Source organism: Glossina fuscipes, unplaced genomic scaffold (genome assembly GCF_014805625.2).
Source record: "Glossina fuscipes isolate IAEA_lab_2018 unplaced genomic scaffold, Yale_Gfus_2 59, whole genome shotgun sequence".
In the NCBI taxonomy this organism is placed as follows: Eukaryota; Metazoa; Arthropoda; class Insecta; order Diptera; family Glossinidae; genus Glossina; species Glossina fuscipes.
Genome location: NW_023998431.1, coordinates 1,182,659 through 1,203,240, shown reverse-complemented (window position 1 = coordinate 1,203,240; position 20,582 = coordinate 1,182,659). Strand labels below are relative to the sequence as shown.

The window sequence follows — 20,582 nt, the reverse complement described above, 5'->3', positions numbered from 1 at the left end:
CAATTTGTGCATTGCGACTACTGGTTGCATAAGATAACGCATATACACATCGAGCGTGTTAATTACGCTTTTCTCACTTCATTGATACGAGCCCAATGAACTGGCTTGGCAGCCATCTTTCTTTGTTTGTTTGCTTTTTTAAAACAAAAACAAAAGTGCAAAAAAAAACCAATTTACATGACACACGGTAGATGCTGTGCTCTCATGTAATAATAATACCGTTTAAGCACACAGTGCCGCTGTATTAATAACACAATGTGCAATAAACAATTCAACCGTAAATTGAAGGCGTTTGTGCTGAACATATTTGATGGTTAAATAGTTTTGATGCGAAAAAGGTTGACCCTTTAAAATGACAGCAACAATTTCAACACCTAACACAAGATATATTCAAAAAAAAAAAAAAAAAATACATTTATTAATCGTTGTACTTATACCCATAAAGGATTTGCAGTCTTTCCGTTTACCCCCTTGTAGTACAATTAATTATGTTTAACTGGACTTGTTGCCCAGTTGGAAATTATAAACAGCGTTTAATACGGTGTGAATAATATGCAAATTTCTATACATATATATATATATATATATATATAAATATATGCCTGACCATGGCTGTAGGCTGTGATATATTGTATTTAGGTATAGGTGAATGCGCTCACTAGCATAAAAACATTACACATGGTTATGGGTGTGTTTACGTGCGGTTATCAATATTGTAACATTTGCAACGTTAAGTTTGCCTAACTGGAACAAAATTAATGATCATCTCTTGCTTATGTTGCTTACCCGTTTAACGGTTCAATAGATTTTATGTCAATCAATATATGCGACTTAATCATGGAAACCCTGTGAACGCTTCAAACACTTTGTAATGCTTCAAAGCAAATTTACATAATTCTGCATTGTATTATAAAGCGAATCTTATGATATTCCTAAGATAGTATTTCTTCAATTTAAGTTCAACTGTTTTCACGCATTATCAAGATGAAGTCCACTGAGACTGAGTTCAACAAGACTGAGTGCAGTAATCGAGAGTATTGTATATGTCATAACACGATTTTTGGATTTGTGCAACGACGTGGGGCAATATGCGCAAAAACAAAGCTGATGAAAAGATCAACAAATTAGGAATGAAAGTAAGTTGTAGACACCCTTGTAAAGAGCTTTACAGATAATCATCTTCCATGTTTTATTTCTCATCGAACTCCTACTTAATTGTGATAATCAGTTACGTCCACGATTCAAATTGACATCTGCTATTGGATAAATTGCTAAACTATTGGATAGAATGTCTTGTAGGTTTTTTTGTACGGTTTTCTGTCTTTCAAAACACGCATGTGTTCACGCGTAATTGTAGGTATATTCAAATTAGTCCTGTAGGCACAAACTAAGAATATAAGTTTGATAGTTCAAATTGCGCTGCGACGATCCGAAGATAATGTGGTGTTCTTAAAGCCAATTAAGTTTGATTGCTTTGGTATGCTGGCTGTTCGAGCCGAAGATGGAAGTCTCCACTCCTCTCCAGGCACTACTGGCTTGTACAAGTAGAATGCGCAACTCGCCTTCCATATCGCCTATGTAAAACTGTCCTCATTTCCGCTGTTAGACATTACATCACGCGGGCTACCTGCTATTCGCTTCTTAGCGGATTCATTTCTCTCTCTCTCTCTCTCTCTATTTCTTTCTTTCTTTCTCTTTCCCTTTTCACGCTGCCACTCTCTCTCTCTCTCTCTCTATTTCTTTCTTTCTCTATGTGTGTGTATGAGTGTGTGTTTTTTTAAGTGGGAAAGCATCGAGAACCGTACACTTTGGGTACCACGTGACTTTAACGCGGTAAAAGCCATCTACTCTCTTGTCCCTACCTTATCACACAACAGCTGAGCTATATTTTCAAAAGAAAAGTTACCATCCAGGCTTTACCTATAAGCGTACGTTAACGCTCTCCCTTTCATTGTTTCGTCGGTATCGTTGCAACGAGCACCCTGACCGATTTTCTGTGTTTATGTTACGTGAAAGGTTTATTACGGCATTGTCGAAAAAAGGAAGGCCTGCAATTTTTTCCTTTGTAATCCCTGCTGTTCGTCTAGATATTTCGGCTTCACAAAGAATACCTGTTCAGCGCCTCCTGTAATCTTGCCGATACTACACAAACGGTTAGATTTAAGAGGTAAGCGGGCGCAAATGAAGTCGAAGGCACCCGCGACCGCTAAATAGTTGAATCGAGTAGTTGTCTACCTCACCATGATTCATTTAACTGATGTTCGAAATGAGATTGTAAGCCCATCTTACCTTCGCGAAATCACTTCATCGCCCGTGGCATTAATCGATCATGCGACGCAATGCCAGAGGCTTAACGTTGGAGTGTCGCAGGCTTTCTCATAAGTTTTGTGGTTTTACTACATATGTGCTGCTTCTTTACCCACGAGATCGATTCACATCATGCTTCTACTGATGACGACCGCGTTGTTAAAATGAAAGCGAAACGCTTAAAGCCTTCTTAATTCATCCTATGAGAGAATGTTCGTTGCTTTACGCATGTTTCCCGCTTGTTTGATTCCCCATATTTCGAGCATTCACAGCATTCGATGGTTTGTAGGTGACATATAGGAGATGGGCTTTAAATGGCAGCCTTTTATTCATCATGATGCCCAAGTACCGAATTACGCTCCACAAAACTGCTCTCTTCTTGGATGGTATTAGGACCGTGTATGTTCTTTGTTCCGTCAAATTCAACCCTGCCGACAAGAACCACATGCGTATTACCGTGATTATTTTAAACAATAATATTTAGGTGCTGTGGTACCCACGGCGATATCAACTGGACAGTTTACGATTTGAAATTCCTCTGCAACTGGAAGATGTAACATGCTATCGTATGCGTAGAGTGATGGCCGAAACATCGATCGTGGCGGTACGTCTCCAGTAATGAGACGTTCCTTGCTTCCTCTATCTGTTGAATGAAGCGGTTTCTTACCCCTGAAGTGGTTGGCCGCAATATTTACCAAATAAGATAACAATTTGCACTCGCAGCAGCGATTATACGTTGCCAGTTGGCGGAGTTAAACTCATTTATAACATTCAGTGTCATTACAAAAAGTATTTTTCAGTTTTCCGCCGTTCCAACGTTCCCCTTCTAAAGAGGCAATAATTGCAACATTTACCGTTTGGATGGCATCTACTGTGCATCGTACATTTCTGAATTCAAATTCATATTCAGGACGTTTGTGTTTGCGTGTGTGTGCATTTTTTGTAAACGTACTAGCAACACATTGCCAACTTGTGCCTCTAAGATATGCGGATACGACCAGCCTGTAATCGACTTCGCCTTAATTTAGGCTAATCCCCTATAGATCGTTGATCCCCATTATATGATCCCACAACACCTATGTGATTCGGAGATTCGGATATCGATTTTGTGTCACTTCATTGAGAAGTATATCTTTCAATGAATTGATATCCTCAGCATGATAGCTAATATGTTGTATGGGTTACTTTCCAGAATCTCCAGAAATCTAGAAAGCATATTTCTACATGTAAGTGTTTTTGAATATTAAAAACTAAATGGTGGGACAGACACCAAAAAACAAAAAAAACAAAATTATCTAAAAACTTGGCGATCTAGACTAGGTTTAAATTACTTAATTCAGGCTTAATACTGACTACGCATTTTATATCCAATGTCTAATGATAAAATTATAAAGTAACCTCCACATAATTGGTGGCTTCAATCTTTATTAATAAAAATTAATAAGAAAATCAATAATAATTGCTGTCATAAATAGTTTGTTCTGATCTAATTTTCACATTTAATAATGATTACTTGAAAGTATAAACTTGAAATCTATAAAGAATTGGAAAAAGATAATCAATAAAACTGTTAATTATACGGAGTGTTAACGTTCAAAAGTAACGCATGTATGAGTAATAAAATGCTTAAAAAAAAAAAAAAAAAGCAGTGTTGACAAGTTGTCTGCCAGTCAATTAAAAAGTTTATATGTACACTAGGGTGGTTCAAAGATTATTTTACGGCTAACTGCTTTTACTATAAAAGCGAGTGCACAAAGTGTTCATTAAGTTTGCCAGCTGGGGATCCTGTGAGCTAGATATGTTTAAGTCAAGATTTCGAGCTTAAGACATGAATCGGCAAAACCTCTCAAGTCATAAATATCTCTTCCTTTCTATTATCAAGTTAAGTTCAATAATAACACAAGGATAGTTGGTGTATATGTATGTTTTCTTTGAGGAATAGTTTTATTTCTTAACTTTTATGGGTATTTCGCCATGTTTATCGGGGGGCTTAACTGGAAAATATGTTAGCCGGAAGCAAGAGACAGATGCGCGCAAATGCCGATAGCTGAACTAACTGCACACAGACAGATGATGGTGTGGATTTCAAAAATGCATTCCCAAGCATTATAAATGAATAAATCGAATGAATGTAGGGGCCTTAAAAACTGAAACCAAAAATTTACTATAAATTGTGAAGCATGCTGATGCATTTACATATCCGTATATGCATGAGAAGTTTATAGAAATTGAATGAGAAAATTTAAAGTAATTAGAATTCGCTAAATTTGTATGACTAGCCGTTAAGTACAATAACATGTTAGTGAAGTATTGTTTATTGGAAGTATATTAGCTTTGAAAAATGTTTGTTTTGTTTTTTTTTTTTTTTTTTTTATAAATAGGCAAAATTTTTAAGTGCTTGAAATTGTTCTGAAACCATATTTTAATTCTAAATCATGTTCATATACAAATTTTACAGTGCAATGTAATTGCATTGCTTTTTTCCTTGAAATTTAAGATTGCAACTGGGTAATAGCTTAGGTGCATAGAAAGGCAATTAAATTATGAATTGCCCGTTGGACAGCTTCGCCTGCAACGATCGATTAAATTTTTGGTTACAATGTAAATGAATTTTTCTTATGTGACGATATAACAAAGGAGCTGAGCGTACACTACTGCATACATTTGCTGACTCAACTAGGTGTTATCGCTAAACTTCTCATATAGACCGAGGAAATCAATATATATGTATGCACATTTAAAGGTATAGAAAGCTAACGTAGAGAAACAAACAACTCCATATTTCGAAAAATGGTTAAGAAACATAAATTTCCTCTATCGTCATTGTCAAAAAAGAAAGAACAATCGTCGTACGGATCGTGCATGCGTGATCATAGCAAAATAAGAAGCAGTTGATTGATTTTTAATTCTTAAAAGTATAAGAATATAAGAATATGGGATTAGATAAGCACAATGGCATATATATAGGAATGCAAGATCGCAAGAGTATAAGTTTATTGAAGATTGTAAGGGTACAAATGTGAAGATGTTTAAAGGAATAGTCATATAAAAGTGTCAGAGCATAAGAATATAATACTATAAAGGTATAAGAATATAAAAGAGGAAGCGTATAAAAGAGTATAAAAATTATAAGAATACAAGAATATGAAAATATACAAGTATAAAAGTAGAAGAATATAAAAGTAGAAGAATAGTAAATGTCAAGATGTAAAGTATGAATATAGCATATAATATAGAGTATAAGAGTATAAGAGATAATAGTATTGTATGAGCACATGGGTACAATAAAATGAAAGCATAAGCGCGCATAAGTGTAACGGTATAAAACTATAAGAGTATAAGGATATATTAAATCTCTATACAAGTATACGAGTCCAAGGATACAAGACTAAACGGGTATAAAAGTATAGGAGTATGTTATAATAAAAAAATACAAGTCTATAAGAGTGTAAGTAAGCATATAAGGAAATATAAGGAAATAGTATAATAGTATAAGAGTGATAAAAAGAGAATAAAGTTATAAGAGTGTATAAAAGTTTAGGAATATAAGAGCATAAGGCACATATATAAAAGGCCTTAAATGAAATGTACTTTCAAACGGTTTTCAAAGCATTCTTCACACAACAATATACAACAACATAATAAAAATATTATAATGTTTTATTTATTTAATATTAACGATCATAAATATTAAAGTTTATAGATAATCAAGCGCTGTCGAGCACTTGTTTAATATGCCGTACCTTCTACCGTAAATTCTCTGATAATAGTATAGTGGTGTGAAGTTCTTCTCCGCACAGAGGCATTTACACACCTTGCAATAATTGTCAGCAATGACAGTTAGAGTATGAGAACTTGTTTCATTCACATTTAATATCTGTATTTAGAACGTTGATAAGATCACCAAACACAGCACCAGTATTTGAATGAAATGAAAGCTGAAAAAGAGTAAAAATGAATTAAACAATTGACGTCTTGGGTAAATATCAACGTCTGTTTTAACATTTATTCAGTTTAAAATACTCCGACTATTTGACTGAGTCGCACTGCACAAAGCATAAAGAGCAGGCGGATAAAGTTCATAAGACACTTTACTAAATTATAAATATTCAAAAAAAAAATAAATAAATAAATAAATAAATAAATAAATAAAAATTCAAATAAAAACAAATTACTTGGTTTCGTTTGTATTTAGGCAAATATGGAAAAATAATATCTTTGTAAATAAACAATAAATTATCTTTTCTCATTTTTTTTTTTTTTTTTTAATTTTACCTCCAACAACAATCAAACAATATGCCTAACGTAACCTTCAGGTAAATTCAATAAAACGTGAATATTTCTGTGTGCAAGTAATAGAAAAAAAAAAATGTGAAAAAAAACGCATTCATTATTACAATACAGCAAATTAATTATTATGACTTATATGATTAATTAAAATAATTTTTTTTTCTTCTCTTAATGTTTTTAATAATAAATAAAAATATATAAAACATGTATTAACCAAAATAAATAAATAAATAACTGAACTTGTGATTACATTGAAAACGCATGTGTCTATTAAATTGTAATCGAATCGATTGAATCGATTGAAACGAGAAGTAACAAAACAAAACTTTGATTGCAAATGCAAGGACTTTTCCTTGAAGTGATAGTAATAAAATGATAAGTTTCAAAACAATCAAAATCATTGCAAATAAATTTCCTACAAATTGTAAAAAAAAAAATTGTCTAATTCTTATTTTTATTTTTATTTTCTAATTTTAACGAAAAAAAACAAATAAAAAAAATCATACTCGATCGTGCTCGATCGTATCGTGTATAGCTATCACCGTGATCCTAAAAAAGGATAAAAAAAAGTAAAGGAACTAAATTTTCATCCGCTATATTAATAGTCTATGGACGCGGCGGATTTTTTCCATTTTCAGAATAAAAGTAGAAATTTATATGATGTATCCGCCTGAGTAGCCGAAGGGGAGGAATCTCGACTAGCAAGTCAATGGTCGTGGGTTCGAATCTCAAGTGCGGTAGAGTTTTTAATAAAAGCCGATAGCCTTAGATGCTAGTGCTTTTAACAGTTTAGTCTTAGAATTTATTTCTGTGGCGAAATTAACAATAATAATAATAATAATATATGGTGTATGTGTTGTACTTTATGAGTAACGAGAAAAAACATGAAAAATAAAAATTTTCACAATTTTTGTCGCACAGACGTGTGGGCATTGTGGCCGTTCCTTTTGACCAGTTTGGGTCACTTTCAAGTTCTTTTACATTTTTGCGAGCGCGAGAATGAACCGAATCTTTTATACCCAACACCGTTTACCCCAAAACAAAGGAAGAAAAGAAACGAATTCTCAAACTCTATAATATGAAGCGGGCGCAGTTGTGATTTCTTTTGTCTTCAAAATTAAAGTATTTTCGTAGAGGCATATGGGCGTTGCAGGCATGTCCTTCCCAAATTCGTTTGCAAATTTATAGGCGATATCTTCAGTTTCGCTAACGGGAGAATATTTACCATGAATGCTTAAAAGTTAGGCAAACAGACACAGGCGGACATGTTCAGGTTCAGGCATTCAAGATTTGAAGCTGGCCAAGAATTTGTGTACTTTATGGGATTTTTGAAGCTTTTTTCTTCTTCTTACTCTTTTCGCATTACAAAGGTATTGAACAAAAAAAAAATAAATTTATGTTATACTATAGAATTGAGTAGGCATGGCTATGGAGACACTACCAAGGCGTTGTCCAATGAATATACATTTCAATTTTTATAGATTTATCTGCAGTGGTTCATGAGTAATGAGCACAAAATCGACTTTTGTATATATCTTTTGATAAACAGAGATGGTGTCAGTTTATATCGTCCCGTAGTCGTGTCCTTAGATCGATTTGGCCCAACTTCAATGCGAACCCGCATGAATTGATAATTTCATTTTTGCACCCAAGCGACTGTCTACAACAGATATTGCATAAACGTATAGATGATGCACATGCTTACATAGCTGCAGCATTTAATTCTGACCAAGGTTATATATATAAAACTTGTGAAAGCTTCCTGAAGCTTCCTTCTGGACGTTGCAAACGTTTTCCCACATCCCTCGATGATGAGTAGAAAACAAAAACAAATTCTCCGCAGGGAAGACTTCAAATTTAATTTCCAACCTTTTAACTCCTTACACAATTATATGACAAATTGAGCGTTTTTGTTGAAATCAATCACATCCGAAAAATACGAAATGTGCTTTCAATTTCTTCTCCGAAAAGAATAAGAAAATGCCCCTAACAAGTGTAAACAATGCGTAATCGATAAATTCAAGTTTTCAAAATTAATCACGCGTAACAATTACTATATTCTTTTGAGATCCGTTCACTTCGGCAATTTACTGGCACGGTAATGATTGCAATGTGTATGATATACTGACAATTTTAAATTTTTCAATAAAAATTTTTAATTGTTCATTATAGCAGTTGAGGCGCGTGCAACGACCGCAATTTGAGCAAATTTGAGATATACGTAAAGCAACTTGAAAAATAACTGTAAATATGAAAATGTAATGGATCTATGCAAAATACCTTTCAAATGTAATTGAATCCAATTGTGAATCCACATGTATACAATAACATGATGAACTGATTGTTAATAATAATATAGTTATTTGATTTTTGTTAATTGCAATTATTGTTAAATTAAAATATTATATTTATATATTTTCATTGAAATGTTTAAACTTTTAAGTGAGATGATTATCTCTAAAATGTGTATATAAAATGTATATATATATATATATATATATATATATATATATATCAACGTTAAACGACTCAATCGATTAAAATGCAAAACATTATCAATAACACTATAATGCCAAAGCATATTTATATTAATATCTTTATGGTTCATTTAAAATCAATTAACCAGATTGACAGTGTTTCGGTTATCTATCCGATAATCTTAAAAAGAAAAAAAAAGAAAAAAAATAAATAAACAAATAAAAGTAAAAATTAATTGTAAATAAAAATTCATAAAATAAAACGTGATTTAAAATAATGACATCACACACTAGTCGTTTAATAAAAATAAAGCAACGTCATCTGTTAAGGCAATGAAATAACAAAAATTAACGAGATCAACATAAGCACACACTAACATATATATATTTACTGGGGTAATTATTACCGGTAGACACGCATTTATATGTAGCCATAAATATATATATATATATATATATATATGCGTATATATAATGTGTGTGGATGTGTTGGCGTATGTATGCTTTTGTAAAATAAGACAAATTATTGTCGATCCGGTACAAGTCAATATGGAATCGCTTCGTTTTCTATATAAAATTGGGCGGATAAACATGGCAGACAAAGAGACAACTGAGCGGACAGACAAACATAAAGAAAGAACAAAGTGTACGAATAGATCCATATGTGGAAAAAAAAAAAACAAGCAAAGAAGAAGAAGAAAATCCGATAAATATCGGATAAGCATAGGACTAAGAAAACACAGAATCAATCAATATATAGATGATAAACGGACAGACGAATCGCCGACTAATGAACGTGTGATCTGATGTATAAATTGAGAGAGAAACTTAATGGACAGACTGATAATGATCAGGTGGTATACAAATCGAATGCAAATTAATTTAAAATTTCACGCTAATCAATCTAATTTTACTCGTGCGTATACAATGACAGCCTTCCCCCGTAACATATAAAGCTAATATAACTTCTCATGTGCTAATGAGTATAAAAAGTGATAATTTTCTGCAAATTGAAATGTTTATATAAATATTTAATAAAATATGAATACGAAAATATAAATACATATAAATAAATGTATGTAAAAAGTCATGCAATTTATTAATATTATAGCCAGAATTATGTCAATAACCATAAGGAATTTTACAGAACATTTAAAAATTAAACACATATCACTCGGTAGATTTAGAGTAGATCGAATTGTCAAGAAAATGATTTAAATGTGACGGCCATGTGCATTGAATCTCCCATTTCAATAAGCGACTTAATCCTATTAGTAATATTATCGAAGTTACAGGACCAAAAATTTAGGACATAAAACATTAATGCCATTAAAAAAACAAGTTGAATTTGTTTATAAAATGAACACAATTTACTTATACTTCAAAATTTCAAAATTTTATCGCCTTCACTGCGATCATAACACTCAGATAATATTCCTCACTAAATGTTCTAATGCAGGGTATCGCGATAGTCAATGAAGACTGTCGATTGTCAAAGGACTTTGATTTTTCAACGGCTCTGGCAAGGTGTTTTTCAATATTGATTGGACTTTTTCCAAATATTTCCTCGATTAATCGATTGTTTTCTAATCGTACGCACAGATCCGCAATAATGCATTTTATGACGTCTTGGTATTCAGAAATCATGGCTTTACAAACATAGGAAAAATCAAAAAAAAATGCCACACATTTATAAAAATACTTACAAGTCGTCCATCAACCGATGTGCATAGATATCAAAGATAGTACTCTAAAATCGAAGAAAAAAATGATATAATGGCTCCGAATTATTCCCAAAATTTAAGCGAAAATTGAATCTCAAATTTTTTTTTTTTACTGGAGCAACATTTTACGAATCATTATTAAGTAAATAAAAACACTACAGTGGACCGCAGCCCATCATTAAATATCCCACACGACCCCACAATTATTCATGTTAGGACATTTCAAAATAATACCTTATTGTGACACTTGGTTGAGAACATAGTTCAATCCGATCTATTTCCTTGCGCCAAAATATCTCAAAAATTGCGGTCTTTAGATTGAACAAAGGAATACAAGACTGTATATCAAACGGGCAGAGAACCTTCAATCGATCTAGAAATTGATTATGAAATGATCTGAAGCGATCCGTATAATAAACGATAGGTCCATTCTTCTGAACGCTTCTGAATGTTGCATACACCAGCACAAACGTAATACATCTTTATACCACAAAGTAGTCTCAACTTATAAAAGAAAAAAAAAAAGGCGGACAAAATTTTTATGCAACAATTCGGATCGGGAATGCAATTGCAAATCTTGCCTATCGACCCTTGACCGCGTACAGCAAAGAATTTAGATGCTTATGGGTGAGGAATGTCTGCCCAACTCTTTAGACACACTTGAGTAGCGGCTATGCTCCATGCTCCATAGGCTTAGATAGCTCCCTTCTAAATGTTCTACGGAGATTGAAGAGAATTATTCACTAACCAAGTTATATGACGGGACTGCTTGGCTTTCTTGGCGTTCTTGCACACTTTTGATAAAGTGTGCCATAAACCTTATAACGTACTATCGCGACTTCTCACTCTCTAGTCGTACTGCTCAACTTTAAAGTCATCTACTGGCGTTTATTAGAGTTTTTTCATCTCATTAGTAAACTTTCCCGCCATTCCAAATGTTTCCACTTTCGCTGTCAAATGTACACAAATGTACCCATTCGGCCTTTCCTCCTTCCATAATCTACCTGCTTCCGCACCGTCACGTTACCTATACATGCAGTGAACATTAACTAAATATAAAAGAAAGAGCAAACTGAACAACATACTGCTTGTACTACAAAAATGAAGCAGTAAATTTCAGTGAAGATACACAGTTCGATCTGTGGGCTTTCACTCTTATTGCGAAATATCCGCAAATAAAGCTAAAATTGTTTAAATGCTTTTTAGAACAAAGTTTAAGTTTATGAGCAACAAATTATGAGCGAAAAAATGAGCGAAAATAAATAGTTGATCAGTGACTTGACTTTTGTGAACAAAGAGAGAAACGGTTCGAATTGGGTAACGATGAGGGACACCTTTTTGAGAAACACTATGCTACAATCTAAAGCAATATTTAGCAAAATCGCACCTTTCGCTTATGTAAAACAAACATTTCAGTTATATATGACAGACAATAGACTCCTTTTCATTTCAATTATGTAACAATTTCTAATAAGCCGCCCTTTAATGAATATATATATATATATATATATTTGCGCACTCGTCTGGTACCCATATTCATTTAAGTCTTAATTTCTTAACATGTTTGTGTTATATGTATCACCTTTAAGTACCAAACTAAAGCAACCGTTTACTAATCACTGCTTTGACTACTAATAACTACTTGTACGGATGCGTGTGGATATGGATATAGATGTAAATATTACCCTTATCTACTAAATGTAAATATTACCCTTATCTAATCAGTTTAAAATGCATCAATTTTATACTTGCAAAGAAAGCGAACGCACACACATACACACATTCCAATAAACCATCCACATTTTATTACACATTACGTATACGTCAGGCTTTCACACAAAATGGAAAAAAAAGCATTAAAAGTAGTTCAATGGATTAGTCGAACATAATGATACAATGATGTTTGCGGAAACGACAATAACTGTCTATTATAGGGTAGCGAAACTCACGAACAACAATCGTCAGTTCATCAGTAGGCCAATTAGTACTTTGTCTAGATTAGGCGCTTAAATGTTCGTTCGAAATATTTGTTATAAGTTTTGGTTCCGTATCTCGGCTAAATCATAATTTAATATTTCGTACCTAACACTGGACTTCCCTTTATAAATATGAACTAAAGTTGCGAATGGTCTTCACATTTTAGATTAAAAGACTTGAAATAATTTTAATTAAAATAATATTAAGTACAAATTACATCGATGTTCATTCCTCAGTTCATTCATTCACACCATAAGTTTTCTCGAGAAGATCCTTACTTACCGTTGCTATGACATCTTCACTTATGAAAATTACTTTCCATGGCCTTGCATACGATTTAATAACTTCACGATACCTCCTAATTTTTCTTACACATAAAATGTTTTTAACAAGAGAACTTCATCGAAGTTTCATTTACATCGTGTTTTTACCGCACTATGGACGACCTTGCAGCCACTTTTCAGTTAGTTTATTATATGCTCGATTCATCATCAGTAGACTGCACCTCTACCGTTCCTTCTTACGTAATCTGATACTCTTCCACCTTACACGCTTACACTTGTACTCTTCATTATCATACTATTTGATTATAAAATTTTAATATTTACATTCTCTCCTACGTATGCATTTCTACAGTATATTATGCACTATTATACCAGAGATAACTAAATATTAAGATGTTCGAACAATTCGTTCAAAGTTGAGATTAGTTGAATCTTAGGCACTTTTTGTGTATCTGTTTTCAATAGCAGTGATAACGCGATTAATTAGCAGCCATTTCGCAAGTTACTCTTTCATTTTCATAACTTGCAATAATTCTGTGAATAATTCTTTGATATGGCATCGCGGTCTCTCAATTGTTCAAATGTTATTGCAAAGCAGACGCATATATAATTTCGGGTTTTTTAAGTGAATGTGTGCAATGGTCTACACATACGTACGTATGTATGAGAAAAGGTCAAACAACAGGTACATATGTTGCGAATATAATTTGTTTTCTTTTTGTCATTTATTTTGAAGAATTGAAGAATTGAAGAATTATAAATCCAGTGTTCGCCAATTGTTTCGTTCAATAAATTTCAATGAAAATTTTCGTACTAAGAGACATGTATTAAAAAGAGTTATGTATGTATTATTAATTTTATTTACTTACACATAATTATTTAACATATTATATTCAATTTTCCATAACACATAAGAGTTATTCTACGCGACGTCTATTTTTATTATATAATTATTTGCAGAATTAAACAATTAAATAAATGAGTAAAATATTAAAAACTAGTCTTTATGCGATTTGAATTTGTTTTTCATTTCCTCAATTAGTATACACTAAATCGGCATGTTGTCGGGCCAAGAATTTCGAATTTTTATTCAATCAGGCTTTTAACGCAAAGCTCACTAAGTTGCGTGTTACCTGCCATCGCGGCTCGTGTTAAATCAATCTTGTCGAAAATTATTCTCCCATCATCCGATTTATGTTAAATTTTGATAATATTCCGTTGTATACACTTCATATTGGTACCGGTATATATATATATATATCAAAAATTCAATCGTTAGTGTTTTGTTGTATGGAAATTTCGCATAAATCTCACTTCAGATTTCAAATATCCGCATTTATGGTATCCCCGGAAAAGTACTACTACGTCCGCTCTTCCGCCTTCTCCGTTATAGACATTTTCACATATTCTAAGACGCATGTACGCTAATTTTTAATTTTTTTCTTTTTTTTAATGGAAATGAATGGTTTTTGTTTCATAAAAATGTAATAAAGACTTCATTATCGCTTTTGTTGCATGGTTTAGGGAAAATATTTGCAGTTTTTTCATCTCATACGATTTTTTCAATTTAACATATGTCGCATGTATTTTTGGAACATATCTATCGTGTGCGAAAAGTGTTGAGGGTGCATACAAGGTTTTTTTTTTTTTTTTTTTTTTTTTTTTTTTTTTTTTTTTTTTTTTTCTTGAAGTATATTACATTACATACATGCACTGAATAAAGTACAAAAAAACAGGACGAAGGCACATAAACCTTAAAATAGCTGCCTTGGTATACTTTGTGAGAATCGAATTAGATCGCTCTCCAAATTAAGAGCTCGTATTAGTAGATTAAGATATGAGTGTGTATATACATACACACATACACTCACATATATGTGTGATTTTTGTTATTCTTGACAGACCATTTTAAGCTTGAATGCATCTTTTATCGTTGGCAATAAATGCCAGAGGTTCTGAAATGTTTTAGTGATATCCATCAGTCTGGTGCACCTGCCGTTTCATCGATTTATTTGTCTCACCCGTGAAGATTCTAATAAGTTAAGTTTGTAAAATATACGCTCGTATTCATATCACAGGCTAAATGTAAAAGGGAACGTGAACCATTTGCCATCAACACCCTCTCAATAACAATAATAATAAAATGAAGCGATCATATAAAGAAATTAAAATTGTGAGAATAATTCAATATATTTTTTTTTTGAAAAAAAACGTGACAACATAAAATCGAAAAGAAAATTCGTATCAAATATTTATTAAATCCATTTGAAAATTACGCGGTCCTCTCATCTCCGATTCTGAAAAGATTTGCGAGATCTTATATGCAATTTCGAACTAATCGATTTAATTATGTTTATTGCACTTTTCTCAATCTTGATCTCAGTACGCAGATATCAAACGATGAAGACGATTATGTTACGACCGTTAAGCGACCAAAGTCGGCTTCGGTTTCTCGTTTCCCACCCTCCCCCGCCTCGCTATCACCGCCGGCTTCACCGGCACCAGTACGTATACGTTATGCCAAAACTAATTATGATTCTTGCGATCATACGCGCAACTCACAAACAAATTTGGAAACAATTGAAGCAATCAACATGAGTCAAGCTCTGGTACCTAGCACATCGGTACACTTGCTTCGTAATGATTCCTTAATGCCTCAAGCAACAATACAAGTAACACACCGACCATCAGTATTATTACAGGAAATTTTAAGCAATAAAAATATTTTAAAATATCCGCGCAATAGTCGAGGCGGTAATAGGTAAACAATTGTTTATAATAAATACATCAAAATAATAATAAATTCATTGTATTCTTCTTCCATATGCTACACCAGTACTTTGAATGGCACAGCAGCTGGTAGTACAATAACTATAAATGGACAGAGCGATGGCGGAGCGAAAGGTTTCCACGCAAAACAATCAAAAGAGAAAAATCGACGTCAGGGCAAGTAAGTAAAGAATCAAAGCTAACTTTTTCCATTTAATCAATGTCATCCGATGGATCTTATCATATCAATTATATATGATATATTTATATATCAGTTTCGAGTTTTCCTACACGGAATTTATTGTTTCACTATTGAAAAAGGTTTTAGCTTTTAATCTAATATTTGATAAAATAATATCCTATGTACGCTGAGAGATTCATGGCAGTATAAACGATATAACTCCATAAATTTTGTTATAAAACTAATTACAGCGAAATATAATAATGAACTTTTACTATATGTGGTTACGAAAGATTTAATGACAACAACAAAGATTAACGAAGACGCAATTACATTACAAATCTCTTCATTGTTTTAACAAATAGACAAATGTGACTATCAACTTGAATGTAGAATTATATCACAAAATACTAATCTTCAATAATTCATTATAATTTATTAAATATGCATTATTTTTTTTTTTTTCTTTTTAATGAATTTTGTTTTTTTATTCTGCAGTGATGCCGTCAGTACCGCTTTATCTGCTACTTATTGCAAACTTTTGGTACTATTAGGTGTTTGTTTGCCAATCACTGAAATTATATCCGATCAGATACCCATTTATGTATATCAAGGCTTCTATGTTTATTTATATTCGTTAAGCATAGCTTTCGTTATGTTTCTATATATCTCCGCTTTTCGCAATCGCACTCTGTTTAATGCCCTTAAACATTATCGTAAGTATCAGATAATGGCCAAAAAGTATTGAGCGTATTATAGTTTATATACAAAACGTTAAATTAGATAAATTAATCAGCGAATTAAGCTGAATTTCATATGACCGGTTAACCTTTTAAGATAAATGATATGCAGAATTTCTTTCCCTGGAGCGTAACTTAGTCTTCTTAAGGCATTGGAAAATTATTCACGTTCTCATTAGGAAAAGAGAAAAAATGGCAACGAGAAAATAGGTCCCTTGGGTTCCGCTATGATAATGATGGTCGATATGCAACACAGGCCTCACCCAGACCGTCCCTATCATTAAAAACTCGTCAAAACATTGAAAGAATTTCAATGCTTGAGAAATTCATTAATATTAGATTTCTTTCCGGGTCCATAAAATTCCGTATATTCCGATGTTGTGAGCCTTGAAAGAGATCTGAAAAATCAATTTATTACTCATCTACTTTGCAGGACTGGGTCAATAGAATGCTCATTCAGGACAGTAACAGGAGTACAGTGTTAACATGGAGATAAACAAAAAAGTTATTAGTTTATTATCCCATGAAATTACTTTGATTTCTAAATGCTCAATACTATTTAGGCAATCTATGCTATAATTTGTGCGTTTGCAAGGCCGACTGTTAATGTCGCATAAACTCCTCAATTTTCAGACGAAACAAGTAGCGGTGTTCTCTTAAAGCACAAAGTCACGCATTTCGGTAGCTTTTATTTAAGAGTTGGTGCGATTGCATTTGCCATCGGTACTATGGTCTACTCGGGTCTGGAATTCGGCCAATTCTTTGAGCTGAATGGACAATCTGGTTGTCACGATTTGTTTGTGGCTGTTACACCTATATGTCGTATGCTCTTATGCATCGTACAGATTCAATTCATTTTTCTGAATACTACCTACATGGATATGGCGCGTCACAAGGTTTTCTCGCGTTTCGGCCTAATGCATATGGTAGCCACAAATCTCTGTGAATGGTTATATGTGTTGGTAGAAGAAACCAAACACGAAATCTTTCATATTGCCCATCATGATGCCCATGCGGATAAGTATGGTCACAATGCTCCTTCGGTCCCCGTAGGTGCTAATCTAACACTCGATTCTGCTTCCACGTTGCATACAAAAAGTGAAATTCATAGCTCGAACTTGACGGCAGCGGCAGCGGCAGTAGAGCATATTTTACAAAGTTTTAACACAGGGCATAACGATTTGCTTACGGAAAGTAATCATGGTTGTTCGCGTACTACTATTATGGGGGCTTTAGTACAAGTTCGTATATCTTTTACTTATACACTTAAGTTTGTTTTCCTTTTTTTATTAAACTAATATATTTTTACTTTTCTCGTAGAAGCTGTCGCCATTTCTGTTTCCCTGTACTATCGAATATTCATTGATTTGTGCCGTTATTTTGTATGAAATGTGGAAAACAGTTAAATCCATACCTGATATAGATCGTTCGCGAAAAAATTCTATTAAGCCAGTACATCAGAAGCCAGCCCATCATTTTTCGGTCGACTGTTCCCAGTCGCACAAAGGTCTATTCTTTGGTATATTAATCATAGTAATGACTATTATTGCAATGATTATGTATTTTGTCTTATATACACAACCCGGTTACGAGTTGGTAGCCGCACAAGAAGTAACTTTATGGGAAACAATCATGTATCTATTGTGTGCTGGTGCCGTCATAACAGGTAAATATTGTAATAAAATATTATTATATAAATTCTGAGAATTCAATTTACTCTTCCACGCCTTCGATCAGGCATGTTCATAATGCGCGATCTGAGATATGTTAAGGGCACATCAGATGAGCATCAATCTATGGAATTAGATAATTTATTATTGGTAGTGGCACAAACAGGTACATGTTCTATCGTTCTTAAGTGAGATCGAAATATATTTACCTGAAATTTCTGTTTCTTAGGTGTTTATCTTTATGCATTATTCAGTATATTTGGCAGTTACTTTTCTAAATCGCACGAAGTACCCGATCGTATTGAAGGCATTGTGGCTGAAGTGTTCGATCTTCTCTCAACCTCTTTGCAGACTTTATTTATTTTACATGCAAGCCATCGTCGCTGCAAAGGATCAAAACAAATACGCCGCAAGCCGGGTCGCGAAATTATTACATTCTTACTGATTGCGAACATAGCCATATGGCTAATGAATACATTAATAAAGGGACGCGCCGTTTTCCGTGAAACTCATATGGACTTTTTTGGTATCTGGGCTTGGACTATTATAACGCACGTTTCAATGCCGTTGGCAATATTTTATAGATTCCATTCAACAATTTGCTTATTTGAAGTATGGAAGATAACCTACAAAGCCAAAGCGCATTAAGGAAAGTAATCAATAGACATTCCACACTATAATTAGAATAAAGTTAGAATCAGTTAGAAAAATTGCTGATATTATAAAATATAAATAAAATCAATATATAGCTTTATAAGACCAATATTTCGGGCTGTGTACACATTCATACATATATATATATATATATATATATATATATAAGCGATTTATAAGCTGTCGAAGAATTTACTAGAGTTCCCGAAGCTGGAGCCGGTGCTATACGTATATGTTTTGTTTTTGAATGCACCACATAATTGTCATCATTATGTGATGAACGTATGGTGGCCGATATGGAGACATTTGTTCCTGGGGATGGCTTATGTATTTGCGATATTAAATTATAACCACCCGTCCGTGGTATAGGACGTTTATTGGCTCGATTCGGACTAGCTTGATGATAATTTTGTGTAGAGGATGTTGCCGGTTGAATTTGCTTACCATGGCCAGTAGTGGATGAGTTGTTCGAATTAATATTTGCCGTAGTTGAGGAAGCTGAAATACGATCCAATTCAGTCATTGCCTCTTGTATGGCTCTTTCAAGTTGTGAGTTCAATTTTCGGCTCCATGAGAGTCAGGTTGTGAATTATGACCGTGCTGTTGTTGTTGGTGGTGTTGTTGTTGTTGCTGCTGCTGTTGCTGCTGTTGCTGCTGTTGTATAAATCCCAAGTTGGTTATACCTTGTGTTTGGGTGACATTGCCACCTATCAACTGATATTGCGGTGGTGTTTGCACGCGACGAATTTTCACATCCGTTGGTTTGTAAATATTTGCGTTTTGATATGCGGTCGATATAACAACGCCTCTCTCGCAATCCGTAGTCGACGGAGATTGGCGACTATCAGAACTTTGCGGTGAAACAGCTCCACCATCTGGCTCTGAGCTGGATACACATTGAACCATGTCACTTATTTCTTTTTGGTATAGAGTAAGTATCGATCAGATCAATGAGATATTTATTTATTTACTGGCTACAATTACACATTGTAGACATATATGCGTAAAGAGGTGAACAGAGAAATAGATGTATGTTGTTTTATGCCGGTGAGAAATATTCATTTCCAGTTTCTTCCTATTATACTCTATACATGTATCATTTATTTCCATATTTTAAAATGGTTTTAGAGTTATGTTATGTATAAACAAGAACTTGAAAGAAGTTCAGTTCAAAAATATCGCATTGTTCCTGGCGGACAGTAAAATAGATTTATATATAAAAACTTAAAAATAACACAATATTTTGCACTTAAAAATAATCATTTTTGTAGAAATCCCAGTAATCCCAGACAATCAACAGCCGGTATAACCACCATCGTTTTTACAAACAACTTCGATGTTTGTAAGCACGGATGAAATTAGTTACCGCAGCGCGGTACTACTACTGGAATATTATACCATACCTTTTGAATATTTTTCCACAATTTTTTCTATTGATACAGGAAACATGGTGATTTAGGTGTCCCCAAACATTCTCAACAGGATTACTTATTATTAGGCCGAAAGAAT

The 20,582-nt window shown here is 33.3% G+C and overlaps 1 protein-coding gene across 6 annotated transcripts; it reads left to right on the top strand.

Moving 5' to 3' along the window:
• The first annotated feature begins 6,343 nt into the window (after positions 1–6,343).
• On the top strand, positions 6,344–19,080 carry LOC119637335 (proton channel OtopLc). Of its 6 annotated transcripts, XM_038033298.1 has the most exons (9): positions 10,121–13,716; positions 13,804–13,900; positions 15,443–15,820; positions 15,896–16,009; positions 16,508–16,725; positions 17,383–17,990; positions 18,070–18,415; positions 18,487–18,585; positions 18,649–19,080. In XM_038033298.1, exons 1-9 carry the CDS (start codon positions 13,689–13,691, stop codon positions 19,065–19,067), a joined length of 2,307 nt encoding a protein of 768 aa, XP_037889226.1. In that variant the 5' UTR covers positions 10,121–13,688; the 3' UTR covers positions 19,068–19,080. The 6 variants fall into 6 exon arrangements, with proteins under 6 accessions (XP_037889230.1, XP_037889232.1, XP_037889228.1 ...); XM_038033302.1 differs by lacking the exons at positions 10,121–13,716; positions 13,804–13,900 and adding an exon at positions 6,344–6,527 and having other exon boundaries at positions 15,294–15,820; XM_038033304.1 differs by lacking the exons at positions 10,121–13,716; positions 13,804–13,900 and adding an exon at positions 6,344–6,623.
• Positions 19,081–20,582: the final 1,502 nt, after the last annotated feature.